The sequence below is a fragment of the Schistocerca americana genome, chromosome 1, assembly GCF_021461395.2.
Source record: "Schistocerca americana isolate TAMUIC-IGC-003095 chromosome 1, iqSchAmer2.1, whole genome shotgun sequence".
Classification (NCBI taxonomy): Eukaryota; Metazoa; Arthropoda; class Insecta; order Orthoptera; family Acrididae; genus Schistocerca; species Schistocerca americana.
Genome location: NC_060119.1, coordinates 616,876,791 through 616,898,028, shown reverse-complemented (window position 1 = coordinate 616,898,028; position 21,238 = coordinate 616,876,791). Strand labels below are relative to the sequence as shown.

The window sequence follows — 21,238 nt, the reverse complement described above, 5'->3', positions numbered from 1 at the left end:
TCATAAAATATGTAACTAAATTACTTGTCATTGTATTCTAGTAAAATGACAGTGTAAAAATTTAATTGAGGGTATAATTAATTGCATATACTATTTTTGAACGCTTTGGCACGGTGATGACTTTGTTCAGAGACTCCTCCATGTCTGTGTTCTTTCTCATTATGTGAGACTTATTCTTGTAATGAAGATTTTTCATATAGTTAAGCTTTCATACCTTCAGAAACATTTCATTTACAGATTTATCTAAGACCATTATTTGTAAAAAGGAAAAGAAGTCAGATTAAGTCATAGTTTAGATGATACTGCTACTGCACTGCATGTGATTTTCTTTTATGCCCCTAACATCTTTTTGACTGTGTAGCCAGGGACAGAATAAAAGAACAGTAGTAATACTACTGCTAAAGCAAGTATTACCAGTATCTTCAGTATTGCCCACTTGTAATTGTGCCATACGATGTAACGTATGGATTTTAATGGATTGAGGAACCACATAAAAGAAGCATCTGGTCGGCTGAAAAAGATTAAATAATTGTGCACATCAGATAACATTTCTTAATAAGAGGCATGAAAGATCTTTATTACTGTTCTCATCTAAATGCAAATTATTAATAATTATGTTGTGCTCCATGACAATTTGCAAATTGCCTATTTTTTCCCTATGTGGAAATCAGTTGGCAAATAATAGCAAAACTATTCAACAGAGAGATAAATAAATCTGTGTTCAATCTTTATGCAGGATGGGGAAAGGTTGTTTACTTCCCATCATTCATTAATAAGTAACAAATGTAAATTTTCATTTAAACATGATTTACTACATATTAATTACATCATTAAGTACAGTAATTAAAATGCATTATAGTGGGAACTGCACATATCTGTGCTGGGAAATGGCTTACTCTTAAAAGAAACAGCTATGAAGGAAAAGAACATAATACCTGGAGTGTCTATACACATATAGGGCAATGTAGAATTAGTTTCAGAACAAAACATCCACTTGGCAGGGACAACTGCAGAAAAGTGAACTTTTGTAATAGATTAAAACTGTGTAGGCTCTTGGATTGAAACTGCGAACTACATATTAGCAATTTGTTGGTAAATGTCCAGTACTGCAGTACCTTGCTGCAGATACTTCCCTGTGTTCCACCACATAATGTATACTTTTGAGTGAAAATTTCATTTTAGAATAAAAACAAAAATGTAGCCAAGTCATTATCTGCTATATCCTTTCTCTTGGTGGCCCAAAGTGTACAGACCAATGTCTGAGCAATTCTTAAGAGACAGATAATAGATGGACAGAGCCTTTGGTTGATCTGCTCAGACAAAAAACTGGCATAAAAGGCAGATTTGAACATTTGAACCTGCTCGAGTACAGACCCACTGCTGAAGTTAAGTAACATTTACACAGAGTATGAAGAACACTAAACTTTGGAAAAATGTGTGATTGTGACAAATTACATCCTACTGACTTATGAATGACTGCACTTTCTTGCATGTTTGTGATTTTCATGCTCAGAAGGAATGTGCTTTGGTGAATATTAGGACATTATCAGAAGTGTAAGGAATATGAGTAAATCTTTTCATCTAATATTCTATTGTCAGAAAACTATCTGTGTTATTCTTCATTTGAAACACCAGTGACCACACAATTGATTACCCTCAAACACAAAAGTATTTCAAAACACTTGATCACAGGCAAAAAAGCATATTCGAGAGCTGTACTGATATCCTGCATTATTGGAAATAGGTGTCATATTATGCAAGGAACAGCCTGTATGACAACCAGTAACATTTTAAATTTACAGTAATTCTGTAGAGAATATTTCAAATGTCAGATATTCATAATTTCATATTTTTTTCTTTATTAGTTTGTCAGTAATTAATGATTATTTATTGATGTTTTGGTGGGCGTTGAAAACAATCGCTACAAAACTTAAACTTTATTATTAGATTTAATTTTAATAAAAACACATGTCCTAAATGCAATTTCTAAATATTCTCATTATTTGGAGCCACATTCTGTATTTTATACTTTTTCATTTTCAACCACATTCTTGATAGATTGAGTACTAAGAGTATTACAAGCACAAACTCCAAGTGTTAATACAAAATAGACAAGGTCATTTAGTGAAGCTACATAAAGTTATAGCCTCATTAAGTAAAAACTATAAATGTAGTGATTAGTTTGGTGCTTCCCCCAAATGTACCTCATTCATGCACTGAATGCATTTTCAAAAATATTTCAAGTTTTAATATCAAGTGAAAATCATAAGCATTTTCCAGTTTCACTAGGAAGCAGAACTTCAACTCTGAAACTACGTAGCTAATGGAGCAATGTAGCTGTCTTCATTTTTATTATTCAGTCAGCTCTGAGGCGGAACATCATTGGAAAGCTTAGCTACAATGTTAATGTGGTTTCAGTGCTCCTTCCATTATTTGTATTCCACCAAGGATTTACCAGTGTTTTACCAGTATTAGATGAAAACTTTTTGTCGTGTTCACACTTTCAGCATGCAAATAAGAACCTCATTGGTGGATCTTAATTATCCCCTCATGCTGTTAGAATAAAAAAATGGAAATTTCATGTTGGTCTATCAATAATGTAAGGAAAAGATAGATTGCTACTAAGTGTAAAGACGAAATGTTGACTTGCAGACAAGCACAACAAAAAGACATTTACACATTTGCTTTTGGCCAAAGCCTTCTTGAAAAACGGAAAGTCACACATGTTCATTCAAACAAGCAAGCACACCTTAGGCACACATGAACTCCATTTCTGGCAGCTCGGAACGGAATGCTCCAGTTCGAGTTGCTGGAGATAGTAATCGTGTGCATGAGGTGTGCTTGCCTGTTTCCTGAAGAAGGCTTTGGCCAAGAGCTAATGTGTTAAGTGTCATTTTATTGTGCCTGTCTGCCCCTCATACTGTTACTATGATTTAAGATTTGATAAGACTATGAGATAAATAATTTTATTAAACTCCTTGATACATTAATGCTCAAGTTAATAAATATGTGTGATGGTTGATTTTTCAAAGAACAGCATAAAATTAATTTCTTTCATGTGGATGTCCTTCCTTTAAGTAATTTCAACCACCAAAAACATTTTAGACGATTCTTTTCCAAGCAGCAGAACAGGAAAGACTTCTGTATTTCAGCAGAATTAGCAGCTAAGGAAGAGGCAGGGAAGGGAAACTACCTTTTGTAACAATTCTCAGATTGCCGTGAACATTCTGTGATCTTTCTTTAGATGTTTGGACAGATGGAAGTCAGCAATTGCCTATCTTGTGAATGACATCGACTTTCCAACACTTTTTATGTCAAACCCATCCGTTTTTTCATTACCAAAGCACCGGTGTGGATAGGTGCCTTATCCTGATGATAGCTACTTTTTCTGTTGTAATCTGCACTTCTCATGTATTTTTCCATCTCTCTCAGTTTTCAGATTATTGAAGCATCTGTGTGGGTGAGTGCATTATCCTGACAACAGATTTGTTTTCCCTTTTGTAATCCTCAGCTCCTCTTGGCTATTTTTCATGCAGATAATCCTGTACACTAGTGTATTGTTTGCCAGTTTTTGCTTTATCCATAATAGGATAGTTGCAATCCATAAAACACTGGCCATAATCTTTCCAGCAGATGAAACTGAGTGAATGTAGTCATTTCACTTATGACTGAGGAAAATATTTATTGCAACTGCAGTTTAAACATTTTGTCATTTTCAAGCATAATGGGATGTTAAACCCCCTCTATAGCATTAACTGTATTCCAGCAGTCTGAATACAAATACATATTATGTATAAGTATAGCTATGCTTCCATACAAGATGCGAGAATAAGCCATGTAGTAAGCACAAAAGCCAGATTCCACTAACATGAAATTAGAAACATTATCCACAATTAACAGTGTTGGTTATGTGGGTGATTCATTTCTATGTATGTTTCACTTTTATATCAGTAGAATTATGATTTTGTGCTCACAACATGGCTCGTGCTCTCATGATGTGTGGAAGCATGTATACTTATACCATCATATATACAAGTATTTGCATTGAATTTATGGAAAATATGTACCAACATATGATTTAATATTCTAGAGTGGACTTCAACATCTCATTATGTTTGAAAATGACAAAATGTCGAAATGTGACCTGAAAGCCAATGATAATGCCCTTTTGGACATTAGAAAAATTTCTCTGTTTCCACATTACAACACTGATTGCAATGGTTTCCACTTATATCCTCCCCCCCCCCCCCCCCTCCCACCACCCCTCTGAAATATTTATATATTCTCCACTGTTAGTGTTGCCATTTGCTGTCTGTGAGTGGTTATTGCATGTTGACATTACACATGGGTGGTGGTCAAATTAATGTGACTGGACCATGTATCTTCTTATTCTCTTTAATAGTTTGTTGACATTTCACTACTGCTACGCAACAGGCTACAAGGTTCTCTGTTGTAGACTGACATATGAATCTCCACAGATCCATAGGCCTACATCTGATTGCAAAGAATGATTAATCACTTCATCAAGGGGGAATTGTTCTTCATGGCTGCCCATAGGATAGTGGTCTGGATATAACAAGAAATCACATTTGTAATTTTATCTATTCATGACTGGATGGTGTTTTGATATTCAGACATAAATATTTGGGTGTACAGTGTCCAATTTTGCCTTCATGAACATCAATTTTTACAGCTTTCTTTCAATCTGCTTGACATGGCAGGTGTACCAAACTAAGATAGAGATCAGTGAACTCCAATGATCTACTACTTCCTACTGAACTATGTAAGTAGTGGCAGAGTGGCCTAATGACAGACGGGTGGTGGAGAACAGTGACACTGGAGTGCCTGCTCTTGTCCTTATTTTGAAGGCATTATGTTTTCTGAGGGCTTGAGACTGTGAATGATTCCATTAGAGGGACAGCTAGTGCTACAAATTCATAGCACATCATATACATTAAAGTCTTCACAAGAAAGGAATGGATGGGCAGGAAAGTTATGAGAAAAGGCAAAGTTGAGGACCTTTAAGGGTAAGACTTATTAGAAGTCATGTCCTTTACGATGCCTGCACTGCAATGGTGACTAACAAATACAGAGTTTTACCCTGTTTCAAGAATCTCAGAGTCAGCAGAGTATCGGAAACACTTTATTGGTGATGTTTTACTTTTCAATTATCTTTCCACTGAGGTGGGGAACTCATAATTGATATTAGGTTTATTTTATATCACTATTTCAAAAGCAACAGCATTGAATGCTTTGGGAAGATATAAAAACATTCTAGGTACAAATTTGTCACCTTCTAATGATGGTGGAACATATCAAACTGAGAACTGATGACACTGAGTATTTAACTTCTCTGAAATAATGCTGTGATGGTACAGGCATTTTGTATTTGTCAAAAACTTATGCATTTCTAGGATGTTTAAGAAACCAAATATCAGTTAAACTGGTCTGTAATTGCTGAGGTCATCTTTGTCCCCTTTCTTCTACAGCTACTATCCTGCTCATCTTCACTTTTTCTGGAAAATTCCATTCCTGAAAGAGCTGTTTGTGTGGTGTCACCGCCAGACACCACACTTGCTAGGTGGTAGCTTAAATCGGCCGCGGTCCATTTAGTACATGTCGGACCCGCGTGTCGCCACTCTGTGATCGCAGACCGAGCGCCACCACAAGGCAGGTCTAGAGATACGATATAGCACTCGCCCCAGTTGTACGACGACTTTGCTAGCGACTACACTGACGAAGCCTTTCTCTCATTTGCCGAGAGACAGTTAGAATAGCCTTCAGCTAAGTCCATGGCTACGACCTAGCAAGGCGCCATTAGCCTTACATAGCAAGTGATAGTTTGATAGTTATAGTATGAAATGTCTCATCCGGAATGCTGTATTCACAACAAGGATAAATAAAAGTTAAGTATTCGAGGAGCTGCATACTTTTCTTATTAGCATTCAATACTTATCCTGTTCCAGAATTCACACCCGTCTGCGTTAGATAGCTTCCATTTCGGCCGCCTCTATCTACAAGGTGTTGGCACGTTTACCAACACATCAGTTTGCATACCCAGCAATGTTATTATTTGGCCAGTTACTAGCTGTATCACATGATTCAGTATATACAGATATGCATTAATGTTTCTTTGTTTGTTCTGCAGCCATTCCAATACAATTCATATGATTGCACCAATGTGAGGGCACATTGGTTCATGCACTGGACTTGCATTTGGGAGGATGATGGGTCAAATCCACATCCAGCCATCTAGATTTAGGTTTATCGTAATTTCCCTACATTGCTCCAGGCAAATGTTTGGTTGGTTCCTTTATAAGGGCCTGGCAGATTTCCTTCCCCTTTTGGAGACATTCTGAGCTTGTGGTCTGTCTCTAAAGGCATGGCTGTCAACAGGATGTTAAACCCTAATTGTTCTTCATCCATCTGCAATGAAGCATTGGTGAGTTGTGGACATGCCTGCAAAGGTTTCTGATTCAGTATAACCATTTTACAATAGATGGTGTGTGAGTCATTTCAGTATTGAAATTTGATGAGTTGTGTTCACATCTGCAAAGGTTTCTGAATTAGTACAACTACTTTACAATAGGTGGTACATGAGTCCTTTCAACAATAAAACTGTGACAAGTTGTTGTGTGCATATATATGAAGTTTTCCTAATTATGACATCAATTTTACAATATGTGGTTCATAAGTCATTTCAACAAATCGTGTATTTCATAGAGTTAAGCTATGTATTTTTGATGTATCAGGTAAACACACAAAATTATCAGATTGAATCAAATACAAACAGTTTACAGGACATAAGTGAGTTGAATCGAATATGAAAAGTGACATTTCATTTCGTGTGTGACATAACGAATGGTGTTAACAGTGAAATTCCAAGTTCCAGTCAATAATAAATAATAGATGTCACACACATATTCTTTCCTTTTTCTGAGTAATTTGTCAAAAAGCATTATTTTCACCACCAAATCTGTTATGTGACCCAAACAACAGGCAGTTGGTCAATCTACACCTTACACATGAAAGAAAAAGCCATCACAAGCTTCAGAAATGGATGAGCACTTGGAAGCAAGATTGAAATTTGTTTGAGACTGCAATACTTGAGCTTGTTCATCTGAAACAGATGAGCAACAAGAAACAAGACTGCATAACATTCCAATATGCAATGACCAATTCAGACGAATGCTGGATGCTGGTTTACATCTTGGTGCATTCTGTTACAATGCTGATTATGATTTCAGCCTTCACCCAGTATTCACTTGAAAATGGATAATTATGTGTGTATTGTTGTAACCTCAAACTGAAGAATGAAACACCAGAAATGTGCTGCATGTATTTCAAAGTGAATTTGTTAGAATCAAATTTATCACTTGTACCATTATCAACACTGGTTTCCAGTGACATAAGTCAATCAAAGTATTTCTTGGTAAACATACACAAGTACAGTTCATGTTTCCAAATGAAATCATTTGGGACAGCAAAACATGCAGGATCATTTCCAAACACAGATCGTAAATGTGTTCAAATTTATTTTATGAGGAACCCTGTTGAACAAACTGATGAACACTGTTGATTCAATATGGGCACTAAAAATTTATCACTGCATTACAAACTTTATTCAATCAGCACAACAAATTAATCTGACTATTCAGAACTGCCATTGGGCAGATGCCAGCTGAAGGCTACAAAGTTTAATTAGCACAGACAAACCACATGTTTGCCAACACGAAGGAGACAATGCAACAAAATGTGATGCAGTGGCAATCATTATCGCTTGCAAAGAATGTAACTCACATGATATAATTCTTCCTCACAGAAATGGTCATGTTCCATGACTCTCAGAAACTCATCACTTACGTGATGGATTGCAATATCTTATTTTGTATTAGCAAGGAGAAGATGGGTGTATCACTTCAATATTAAACTAAGAAATGGACCAACAAATGATGCAACAAGTAAAAGAATCAATACCATAAATTACTATTCATCAAACAATGGAAAGTCTACATCAGAATGTCAAAAAATTATGAACAGGCTAGATTGCTACTCGCCATGAAGATGATATGCTGAGCTGCAGACAGGCGCAATGAAAAGACTGTTACACCCTTAGATTTTAGCCAAAGCCTTCTTCAAAAAAGAAAGGAAAACACAGACACATTCACATAACCAGGCACACCTCACTGACATGACTGCTATCTCCAGCTGCTCTGGCCAGACTTCAACTGTAGGATTGAATGAAAGGAGTAATTTGGAGTGGGACAGGGAAGGGGGAGGGATAGGAGGGTGTGGGTGGGGGCGGGCAGAGAAGATGGCTGTCTGGCAGAGCATGCAGGGACTAGAAGATGGCAGACAAGGCTGCCATGCACAGTGTCAGGAGTATATGGAAGACCAGGGGCAAGGAAAGGGGAGCAGAAAAGGAGAGGAGCAGAGAAGAGGAAAAAACTGGTAGGTTTGTTGGCAGACAGTGACACACAATAAGGGTGACAGGACATGAATTGGGAGGAGGTGATAGGGCAGAGGGGGCAAAAAACTGTTGGGTGGAATGTGGGGGAACAGTAGGTTATTGTAGGTTGAGGTTGAGATAATTTTGGGAGCGAAGAATGTGTTGTAAGGATATAAGGACAATTCCCACCTGTGCAGTTCAAAAAAGTTGGTGCTGGAGGGGAGGATCTAGGTTGCCTGGGTTTTGAAGCAGCCACTAAAATTAAGCATGTTATGTTCAGCTGCACATTGTGCCACACAGTGGTCCACTTTGCTCTTGACCACAGTTTGGCAGTGGCCAACCATCCTGGTGGGCAGCTGGCCCATAGTCATACTAATATAAAGAGCTATGTATTGATTGCAGCAGAGATGGTAAATGAATTGCTGCTTTCACAGCTGGCCTGGCTTCTTAGGGGGTAGGATAATCCTGTGACAGAACTGGATAAGGAATTTCTGGGTGGATGTATTGGGCATATCTTGCACTAGGTTATGATTCCTGGGGCAAGGTGTTGCAATTGGTGGTGGTTAGAAATGGATTAGGATGTTGCAGAGGTCAGAGGGGTGAAAACACCACTTTAGGAGGGTTGGGAAGGATCTTGGCCAAGATATCCCTCATTTCAGGGCACAATGATAGGTAACCAAAGCCCTGACAAAGGACATGGTTCAGTTTGGTGCATGGGGATAGGGCATAGGAAATTTGTGAAATAGGTCTGAGTGACAGCACCTGTCTGTGTAGGTCTTTGTGAGATCTTCAGCATGTTGGGCAAAGAGGTTCTTGTCACTGTAGATACATCATTCCTGGGTGGCCAGGTTATATGGGAGGGTTTTTTTGATATGGATGGGATGGCAGCTGTCAAAATGCAGGTGATTGGTGGGTTTAATGTGGACAGAGATGTGATGGAGCCATTTCTCATATCAACTGATGTTTTGTGAAAAGGTTGAAAATCATATCTTAAAATGTTTACAACTGTTCTCTCAATACAATGTTGGTATATAAGAGTTCATTTACATGATGCACTTGTTAATGACGGCAGTGTGAATTCTTTTGAACTGGAGAAAGTAGTCATGCTCTAACCACATTTACAGGGAGCCCACAACACATGTGTGAATATGCACAAGATGCAATGACATAATACATTTGTGGATATGCCAACCTAGATTTCTTATTACATGCACGTGATCTTACATGGAATGATGCAAAAGAACTTCTGTGAACTAGACAATCACTTACATCTACATCTACATAGATACTCTGAAAGCCACTGTATGATGTGTGGCAGAGGGTACCCTGTACCACTACTTGTAATTTCCTTTTCTGTTCCACTCGCAAATAGAGCAAAGGAAAAATGACTATCTATATGCTTCCATATGAGACCTAATTTCTTGTATCTTATCTTCGTGGTCATCATGCGGAATGTATGTTGGTGGCAATAGAATTGTTCAGCAGTCAGCTTCAAATGCCAGTTCTCTAAATTTTCTCAACTCCGTTGCTCAAAAAGAACATCGCCTTTCCTCCAAAAGCATCTCCGTAATATGTAAGTGTTGATTGAACCTACCGGTAACAAATCTAGCTGCCTGTCTCTGAATTGCTTCAATGTCTTTCTTCAATCCAGCCTGATATGAATCCCAAACACTTGAGCAGTACTCCAGAATAAGTCACATCAGAGTCTTATATATGGTCTCCTTTACAGGTGAACCACTCTTTCTTAAAATTCTACCAATAAACTGAAGTCAACCATTCACCTTCCCTATCACAGCTCTAACATGCTCATTCTACCTTAGATTGCTTTGTAACATTATGCCCAGATATTGAAATGACTTGACACTTTCAAGCAGGACACTAGTAATATTGTATTCAAACATTATGGGTTTGGTCTTCTTACTCATCAGCATTAACTCACATTTTTCCGTATTTAGGGCTAGCTGCCATTCATCACACCAACTGGATATTTTGTCTAAGTTGTCTTGCATCTTCCTACAGTCACTCAACTTCCACACCTTAACGTACACCAGAGCATCATCAGCAAACAATCGCACAATGCTGCCCACCTTGTCTGCCAAATCATTTATGTATATAGAGAACAACAGTGGTCCTACCACACTTTCCTTGGGCACTCCTGACGAAACCCTTGTCTCTGATGAACACTCGCCATAGAGGACAATGTACTGGGTTCTATTACTTAAGAAGTCTTTGAGCCACTTACATATCTGTGAACTTATTTCATATCTTTCTACCTTCATTAACAGTCTGCAATGAGGCACCATGCTTCCTGCAAGTCTAGATGGTTCAAATGGCTCTGAGCACTATGCGACTTAACTTCTGAGGTCATCAGTCGCCTAGAACTTAGAACTAATTAAACCTAACTAACCTAAGGACATGACATACATCCATGCCCAAGGCAGGATTCGAACCTGCGACCGTAGCGGTCACGCGGTTCCAGACTGAAGCGCCTTTAACCGCACGGCCACACTGGCCGGCTGCAAGTCTAGAAATATGGAATCTGCCTGTTGCCCTTCCTCCATAGTTCTCAGTATATCATGTGAAAAAATGGCAAGCTGAGTTTTGCATGAGCGATGCTTTCTAAAATCATGCTGATTCTTGGACATAAGCTTTTCAGTCTCAAGAAAGTTTATTATATTGCAACTGAGAATATATTCAAGGATTCTGCAAAAACCTGAATTTAAGGGTATTGGTCTGTAATTTTGCAGCTGTGTTCTTTTATCCTTCTTGTATAATGGGGACTTAGTGCTAGGCAAGAGATTCATTCATGATAAATGCAAGTTAGTAATGAGTTCTCTTTGTAAAATCTAACTGGGATTCCATCCAGACCTGGTGATTTATTTGCTTTCAGATCTTTCAGTTGTTCCTCTGTGCCAGGTATACTTAATACTATGTTGTCCTTATGGGAGTCTGTCCAATGGACAAATCATGGTATGTTTGTACAATTTCTTGAATGTGAAATTCAAAACTTCGGCTTTTGTTTCACTGTCTTTGACTGCCACACCAGACTGGTCAGCAAGGGACTGAATGGAAGCCTTAGACCTACCTAGCAATTTTACATAAGACCAGAATTTTCTTGGGTGCTCTGCCAGATCTTTCACTAAGATGTGACAATGGTAGTTGTTGTATGCTTCATGTGTAAATCTTTTCACAGATGCACAAATGTCTACTAACTTTCGCTTGACATCATTTGTGCATTCCCTTTTGAAATGAGAGTGAAACAGCCTCTGCTTCCTCAGCATCTGCCAGATTTCATTATTAAACCATGGTGGGTCTATTCCATCCTTAATCCACTTACTAGGCACATAACTCTCCAGCTCATAGTTTACAATCTGCTTAAACTTTGCACATAATTCCACTAAATCCATCTTACTAGAACTAAGTGATACCAATTCACTATCTAAGTGAGATGCTAATAACTGTTATCAGCTCTATCTAGCAGAAACACTATCCTAGCTTTCTTAACTGATTTATTAACTTTTGTAATCATAGTTGCTATAATGACATCATGATCACTAATCCCTGTTTCTATACTGACATTATCAATAAGGTCCAGCCTATTTGTACCTAAAAGGCCAAAGATATTTCCATTGTGTGGGTTGCCGAGTTAGCTACTCAAGACAATTTTCAGAAAATGTGCTCAAAAATATTTTGCATGACTGTCTCCCTGTGCCCCCCGCAATGAATCCATAGACATCCTAGTCTATACTTGGTAGGTTAGCCATAGACATCCCAGTCTCTATTTGGCATGTTAAAGTCGCCTCCAACTAGTATTTGATGATCTGGGTATTTATGTGCTACTGACCATAGACTTCCTTTGAATGACTCTAGAACTGTCACAGCATAATTGAGTGGCCAGTAAAAACATCCAACAATTAACTTGGTTTCACCTATACATGATATACATGACTTAACTGTCATACTCAACTTCGACCTCAATAGAGACAATATTTTTGTCAACTGCAATGAACACTCCCCCTCCTATGGCCTCTAATCTGTCTTTCTGATACACATTCCACAGCTTGCTAAATATCTCATATCTCTTCACTTCAAGTTTCAGCCAGCTCTTGGTCTCAAGAATAATTTGAGTGTGAGAAATTTCCTGGAGGGCAGTAAATTTGGGAACTTTATTATGAATACTTTGCCATTTTACTGATAAAACAGTGGCAGTTTAAGTGTCTTTATTCTGAATGCTGTTTGACTTTCCTTGCTTTATACTAACTGTCGAGTGTTCATCAGAGCACCTCAAATTACTGCCTAGCCTAAAAAACCATCATGTACAGACCACGAGTACTCTGCTAACCGGGTGGTTGCTTCCTTTGTGTAGTGCACCCCTCACCTATCAAGGGGACTCCTACAAATTCCCATTTGATAATGCAGGTCTAGAAATCTGCAGCCAAGATGGTCCCAGAGTTGATGAAGCCTTTCGTTGAGACCCTCCACTTGGCTCCAAACCACAGGAACCCAATCAATCTGGGAACAATGCTGCAAATTGCGAGCTCTGCTTGCACCCTGCACGTGAAGCCAGCAGTCTTCAGCACCTCCACCAGCCCATAAGAACTAAGGATCACCTCAGAACCCCTGCAACAGGTGTCACTGGTGCCGATGTGAGCCACAATATGCAAATGGCTGCACCCTGCATGCTCGATAGCCATAGGCAAGACCACCTCCACATCTCGGATGAGGCCCCCCAGCAGACATACTGAGTTCATATTGGCTTCCTTTCAAGCTCTGAATCCGATCTTCCTAAGGGGGCCCATAACATGCCTAACATTGGAGCTCCCAATAACTAGTAAACCCCTCCCTCTGTGTGCCTGCTCAGATCCTGTTGAAGTAGTGGCCACCTGTCCACTCACAGGGTGAATGGGTGAGGCCAGACACCCAGTCTCCACATTGAGTGATGTGAACACATTGCCACCCACCACTCACCCTGCTGCGAGGGAGGATCCACCATGTTGGGTGCACTAGGAAGTGCCTTGGAAGCAGAGGCCATGGACAGGGATCACTGCATCGTCATGATATCTCAGCACACGTGTTCAAAGAAAAACTGAAATCTTCAATTAATTTCACTGTCAATGATCATGATTTTGGAGAGACATGCTGTTGGATGTGTTCCACCGAATGGCAAAAATAAGATTCACACATGCACAAATTCTGATTTGGTTGATGAAAAAAGTCACACCACATCAAATAAGATTGACACATGCACATATTTCAATTTGGTTGATTGAAAAAGAAACACCATGTCAAATCGATCAAATCATCTCAGCATAAATATCAGTGCTTACACTGATCCATCCTTATTTGAAGTTGTCACCAAACACATGATTTATGGTCTATGTGGCTTTTAATTCACCATGCATGTCTGATATAAGAAAACTGCAGCCAAGAGACTTACTTGCCAAGGTTACCATGGGTAATGATGGATATCCACAGTATTGTCAACAATCAACTGATGATGGAGGCAAATCCACCACTTTAAAAGTACTAAAAAAAGATGATGAAGTTGATAAATGTTGGGTTGTATCAGTCATCATTACTCTTGAAAACATACAAAGCATACCCCAATGTTCAGTATTGCAATAGGGGAAACACTTGAGTAAATTTGCAAATATGTTAACAGAAGAAGTGATACAGCTGTTTTTGGAGCAGAAAATGAAACGGTACCTATCAATGAAGTCTGAAAATATCAACTGGGACAGTACGTTAGGAGTAATGAAGCATTATTGCATGTTTTATCATTACCAATCCATGAATAACATCCAGCAGTTGTCAATCTGACATTGCACCTTGAAAATGGACACAACAGAAGATGCAAATGCAAGAGCACTTTCACAACCACCGACAATCTTAACTAAATTTTTCTCATCGTGTGTGGGTGATACATTTGCTAAGATGCTACTCTACTCTGAAGTGCCATGACACCAACATAGAGAGCATCAATGTAGAAGTTTCAATATCACCAACAAGGTATAGCAGATGTAGGAAATCCCAAATTATATCTGACTGATTCATTATGCCATCTGTACATTATTCAACCAAACAACACAGAATGCTTTCACTTGTGATTCCAGTTATAAAATGTATCTGGATCAACATATTTCCAAGAACTGAGAACTGTCCCTACTCATCAAATAACCATCAACCACAGCAAATATGGATGTTATTTGCAATCATATTGGCAACATGTTTCCCATCCAATCCAAAAGATCTTTGAGCAAAATACAAAGACTAAATGAATGAAGACATACTCCAGTCAGATATAATGAGGCATTACTTCAATTGAGGACTAACAAATCACATGTACAATTGGGAATAACTGCACTGGATCAATCTGCAAACACCCTTTTGATCATTATTTGCAATGAGAAACACACTTTGATGTGAGTGAACTGAATACATTTGTTCAAACAAATGTTCTGAAACTGGTTCCAGAACAATGCATGACATATAACAGCATTATGAATGCAGTTATGAGCCAAAGTAGCAGATTGTATTTGCTAGATATACACAAAGCCATGGGGCAAACTTTTCTCATTTCACTTATTTTGAAACCCACAGTATCATGAAAAAATACTGTACTGGCAATTGCAATATCTGTAATTGTGGCAGTTCTGTTGGATGTGGGCCAAAAAGCACTTTCAGCACTAAAATTGACAGTGAATATGAAAATCAGTTGATATACCAATATGGAATACAACAAAAATTCTGAAACAGGGAAGTACTCCAATCACATTGCCTCATTATATAGGATGATGTATTATGATGCACAAAAAGTCTGGAAGCCTTCATTGTACACTCAGAGATTTGAGAAGAAATGAACAGCTGTTTCGTGAAACACTCATTTTATTGTCTTGTGATGAGTAACTTAGAAGTAGTTACTCTTGGTGCAGCAAAGCAGTTCAAGTCACTCGAAAAAAGCAGTCCACATAGTACACCAATTAGGTTCCTTTCAGAGTATGCTGAAACAATAGCCTCATAATTAGCTATCATATACAACCATTTGCTTGATGAAAGATCCATACCAAAAGAATGGGAAGTTGCACAGATCGTACCAGTACTCAAGAAAGGAAATAAGAGTAATCTGAGGAATTACATACCCATACCACTGATGGCCACTTTGCAGTAGAATTCTGGAACATATATTGTGTTCAAGCAATATGAATTACCTCACAGAAAATGGTCTATTGACATGTAATCAACACAGAAGCAGGAAATATCATTCTTGTCAAACACAAAGGTTCTTTATTAACATAATTTAATGAGTGCTATCAATGGGGGATCTCCAATTGAGTCCATATAATAAGATTGAATGACTGAATTCATGATTCTGTGACAGAAAGGTTGCAATATATACTAATTGTAGTAAAACCATAGAGTAAAACAGAAGTGTCTGGCATTCCTCAAGGAAGTGTTATAGGCCTTCTGCTGTTCCTAACCTGTATTAACAATTTAGGAGACAGTCTGAGCAGCTCTCCTAGATTGTTTGCAGAAGATTCTGTCATTTACCATCTACTGAAGTCATCAGAAGGTCAAAACCAACCATAAAATGACTTAACACATGATATAAATACTAACAAAGAGATAGAGGGGCTGGCCAGTACTTACCTCAGCTCAGTACAGCCGATAGATACACATAAATCAGAACTGAAAATTTACATTCCTAGCTTTCGGAACTTTGTTCCTTCATCAGGGAGGAGAGAGGGGAAAAAAGGGAAGAAGGGAAAGTGGATTCAGTTACTCACAACCCAGGTTATGAAGCAACAGGGAAAGGTAAGGTAAACAGGGAGGGTAGCAAGGATGGAGGCATGGTTGTCAGAGGGAAGCCAAAGATATTCTATTGTAAGTACTGTGCCAGCTTCAACCAAAGAGGATGCATACAGAAGTAAAGAGGTATATAGTATAAAGATAAACACAACTATGTAGGATGAAAAGATGCGTGAATGGCTAAAGAGGAAAGGGAAAGAGGAGAAGACTGAAGAGTGAATGGGAGTGAGGTTGTTTAACGTAGGTTCAGTCCTGGGGGATGGCGGGATGAAAGGATGTGTTGGAGTGCAAGTTCCCATCTCCGCAGTTCAGAGGGACTGGTGTTGGGTGGGAGAAGCCAAATGGCACATACGGTGTAGCAGGTTCCTAGGTCCCTAGAATTATGCTGGAGGGCATGCTCCGCTACTGGGTATTGGGCATCTCCTAGGCGGACAGTTCGTCTGTGTCCGTTCATGCGCTCAGCCAGTTTGGTTGTTGTCATGCCGATGTAAAAGGCTGTGCAGTGCAGGCATGTCAGTTGATAAATGACATGTGTAGTTTCACACGTAGCCCTGCCTTGAATTGTGTATGTTTTACCAGTAGCGGGGCTGGAGTAGGTGGTTGTGGGCGGATGCATGGGGCAGGTTTTGCAGCGGGGTCGGTTTCAGGGGTAGGAACCACTGGGTAGAGAAGGTAGTCTGGGAATATTGTAGGGTTTAACAAGGATGTTACGGAGGTTAGGGGGGCGACGAAAGGCAACTCTGGGTGGTGTGGGGAGAATTTTGTCAAGGGATGATCTCATTTCAGGGGTTGACTTGAGAAAGTCATATCCCTGGCGGAGTAATTTGTTGATGTTTTCGAGGCCAGGATAATATTGGGTGACAAGGGGGATACTTCTGTGTGGTCTGGGGGTAGGAACATTGTTGTTGGATGGGGAGGAATGTATTGCTCAGGAAATCTGTTTGTGGACAAGGTCTGCAGGATAGTTTCGGGAGAGGAAAGCACTGGTCAGGTTATTGGTGTAGTTGTTGAGGGATTCGTCACTGGAGCAGATACGTTTGCCACGAATACCTAGGCTGTAGGGAAGGGAGCGTTTGATGTGGAAAGGATGGCAGCTATCAAAGTGAAGGTACTGTTGTTTGTTTGTGGGTTTGATATGGACATAGGTGTGGATGTGAGCTTCAACAAGATGAAGGTCAACATCCAGGAAGGTGGCTTGGGTTTTGGAGAAGGACCAGGTGAAATTCAGATTCGAAAAGGAGTTGAGGTTATGGAGGAAATTAAGGAGTGTTTCTTCACCATGAGTCCAGACCACAAAGATGTCATCTATAAACCTATACCAGGCCAGGGGAAGCAGCTGTTGCGTCTTCAGGAAAGCCTCCTCCATGCGGCCCATGAAGAGGTTGGCATAGGAGGGAGCCATCCTGGTTCCCATGGCCGTTCCCCTGATTTGTTTGTAGGTCTGGCCTTCAAAAGTGAAGTAATTATGGGTGAGGATGAAGTTGGTAAGTGTGATAAGGAACGAGGTTTTTGGAAGATCTTCGGGTGGGCATTGGGAGAGGTAGTGCTCAAGGGCAGAGAGACCATGGGTATGTGGGATGTTTGTGTAAAGGGATGTAGCATCTATGGTGACAAGAAAGGTTTCAGGTAGGAGAGGACTGGGAATGGATTATTATTATTATGAGATTTCCATTAATCATTTAACACATGATATATGCATGGTGCAAAAAGTGGCAATTGTCTCTTATTAAGAAAAGGTTGGAGGTCATCCACATAAATACAAAAAGAAATATACAACTTTTCTGTTACACGGTAAATCACACTAACCTAAAATCTGTCAATTCAGCTAAATACCTACAAATTACAATTACAAACAACTTAAACTGGAGCGTTCACACAGATAATGTTGTGGAGATGGCGAACCAAAGATTGTGTTTCATTGGCAGACCACTTATAAGATGCAGTACGTTTACTAAAGAGACTAACCATGCAACACTTGTCTCACCTCTTCTAGAGTACTGCTGTGTGATGTGGGATCCTACCAGATATGACTGGCAGATGACATCAAAAAATTCAGAAGGGCAGCTCGTCTTGTATTATTGTGAAATAGGAGAGACAGTGTCACAGATATGATAAGCAAGTGTGGTGGCAATCAATAAAACAAAGGTGTTTTTTGCTGTGGTGAGATCTTTTCATGAAATTTCAATCACCATCGCTTTGCTCTACAAATGAAAATATTTTATTGTCACCAACCTACATAGTAATACATCGTAATAAAATAAGAGTAATCAGAGCTCATACAGAAATATTTTCATTCTTCCAATGCAATGTTAGAGAGGAAATGGAATAGTCTGAAGGTGGTTCAAAGAACCCTCTGCCAGGCACTTGCACAGTAGTCAAGTAGATTTAGTTTTAGATGTCAATACATGATATGCCTGGTTGCATGTCACGTAGGAGTACTTGTATTTCATTTACTTTTACTTCGTTACCAATATATTGAACAGTCTGATGTAGTACTTTCATCTGATTTTCCTTTTGCTGAATTCCATGTTGTTGAATGTATGATGAGAGCATTTATGCAGTACACATTTTGTGTGCAGTGATAATATATGGTTGGTTCAAATGGCACTTCTGACATTTTTACCCCTAATAGGCCATATTAGTTTTCTTATTTTCTGATGAGTTTATCTTTAGTATCTGACAGTGATTCAGATTCCCTGCCCAGCCTGAGTCTCTTTGTAGGGAACAGGTCAGATATACTCAGACTACATTCTCCAGACACAGCTTGCTTCCATGCGAGGTGCCTCTGCAACAAGCATGACGTGTTGCTGTCCACTAACAAGAGACTCCCTGTGAATACTGTGGTCCAACATTTGTCAGTCAGTCTCTTACTATTCTTTGAAGCATTTAATTATGTGCCATTGAACAGTAGATTTTTGACATTGCCTGTACCCTGTTTGTGATTTGGGCTGCTCCCTGGACTGTTGTATTTGCTTAACACAGCTTTGCTGTGCTTTGGACTTGTTCTTGGTTACCCACTCACTTTGTGAACTCTGCTGTCATCAACCCCAAGAACCACCTGTGTTCTCCCACCAGTCTCTGCATTACCACCAGTGTGAGTGATCATAAACTTTGTAGTACCTACATCAGTAAACATCCTCCTGAATATTACAGGCCCCAATCTATTTAAATGTAGACTACTATTCCCTATGCAATTATCACTCAGAAATTTGTTTGGGTCTATGAATACTCCTCCAAGCCTATTACACTGTTTTTTGATGGCAAAATTTATCATGCAGAAATATTAATTACCCACTGACCTTCATTTTATGTTGCCACTAATTACAAACATGGATTCCTCAAAGACATTCTGTTTGAACAAATCAAGTTTCATGTCTCATAGATAATTTCTTCTTCACTGCTGCTTCTTACTGAGTTTGTTCAATGCATATCAATTAAGTCTGTAATTACCTTTGAGTGACTTAATACTTTATTGTACATTACCTTTCCAAACATTTTCCTCCATATTTTCTTCCTCCATATCTACAGACTATGTCCTGAGCCACAGGCTAATTACAAAAATAACTCAAAGAGGGCCAGACCAAAACAGCACAAAAACTCAATAAAAGACAACTCCATTTTCCACCTTTTAAAAAGATTTGTGGCTGTGGCACCCAGTATGAAAGAACTAAATACCTTTATAGGGTCATATTCATGGCTAGAAGAGTCTGTTAGTGGCATAACAAGTCTTTGACAATATAACAAATATTTTGAATCTCTTAAGAGCGTACATATTTGGAAGTAATGTCTTTTGGCATGCATCTGTCTCTTGCAAAATTAAATAAAGTCTGTACATTTGGTCCCTTGCTTTCTATTACTAAGCATGCTACTACAGAATTTTCTTCACAGGGTCTTATAATTTCAACCATACCTATTCACTGTAAATTGATTTTCATTTTATACCTGCTTTAATTTGTTTCATTTTAGTAATGGTGCAGATTGTATTGGCATTTGTTTTCTTGAAATGGAATAAGATTTACGAACTGGGACAATTAAAACTGGTGTCAAGATAAAGTGACTGATCATTGCAGTTGTTTATGTTCAACATGACTTCCAATAAATATTTAAAAGTTTTTGGACAGCACATAATGAAAATTAGTTATGTTTGGTTGTGGAATGTTGTACTGGATTGAGTACTTTATTAGAAAGTGACTGATGATGTGCTGATTTGAATAAGGACTCACAGGTGCTGAAATGTGGGCCTATACACAAAAACTGGTACCTGCATTAAGGTTTTGCTTTAGTCAGCTGTAAGTAAGTCATTTTAATAGCAAAGTAAACATCTATTTCTTACATAACGTGGATATGATTTGGTAAAATGAAACAGGTCATATGATCTGATAAAATGAAACGGGCCAGCAGGATTGTTATTTTCATCATTTGTTAATAGAAGGGAATGTTATAATCCGTTTTCTGGGACAATTAAAACTGGTGTCAAGATAAAGTGACTGATCATTGCAGTTGTTTATGTTCAACATGACTTCCAATAAATATTTAAAAGTTTTTGGACAGCACATAATGAAAATTAGTTATGTTTGGTTGTGGAATGTTGTACTGGATTGAGTACTTTATTAGAAAGTGACTGATGATGTGCTGATTTGAATAAGGACTCACAGGTGCTGAAATGTGGGCCTATACACAAAAACTGGTACCTGCATTAAGGTTTTGCTTTAGTCAGCTGTAAGTAAGTCATTTTAATAGCAAAGTAAACATCTATTTCTTACATAACGTGGATATGATTTGGTAAAATGAAACAGGTCATATGATCTGATAAAATGAAACGGGCCAGCAGGATTGTTATTTTCATCATTTGTTAATAGAAGGGAATGTTATAATCCGTTTTCTGGGACAATTAAAACTGGTGTCAAGATAAAGTGACTGATCATTGCAGTTGTTTATGTTCAACATGACTTCCAATAAATATTTAAAAGTTTTTGGACAGCA

General features: G+C 38.7%; 1 protein-coding gene across 1 annotated transcript in view; it reads right to left on the bottom strand.

Annotated features, from left to right (window-relative positions):
• Positions 1-330: 330 nt before the first annotated feature.
• LOC124625417 (otoferlin-like) overlaps positions 331-21,238 on the bottom strand; it is a 1,049,973-nt gene continuing 1,029,065 nt past the window's right edge. The window contains exon 36 of the mRNA XM_047149169.1: positions 331-511. Within this exon, the coding sequence (XP_047005125.1) occupies positions 331-511 (181 nt within the window). The remainder of the gene's footprint in view (positions 512-21,238) is intronic.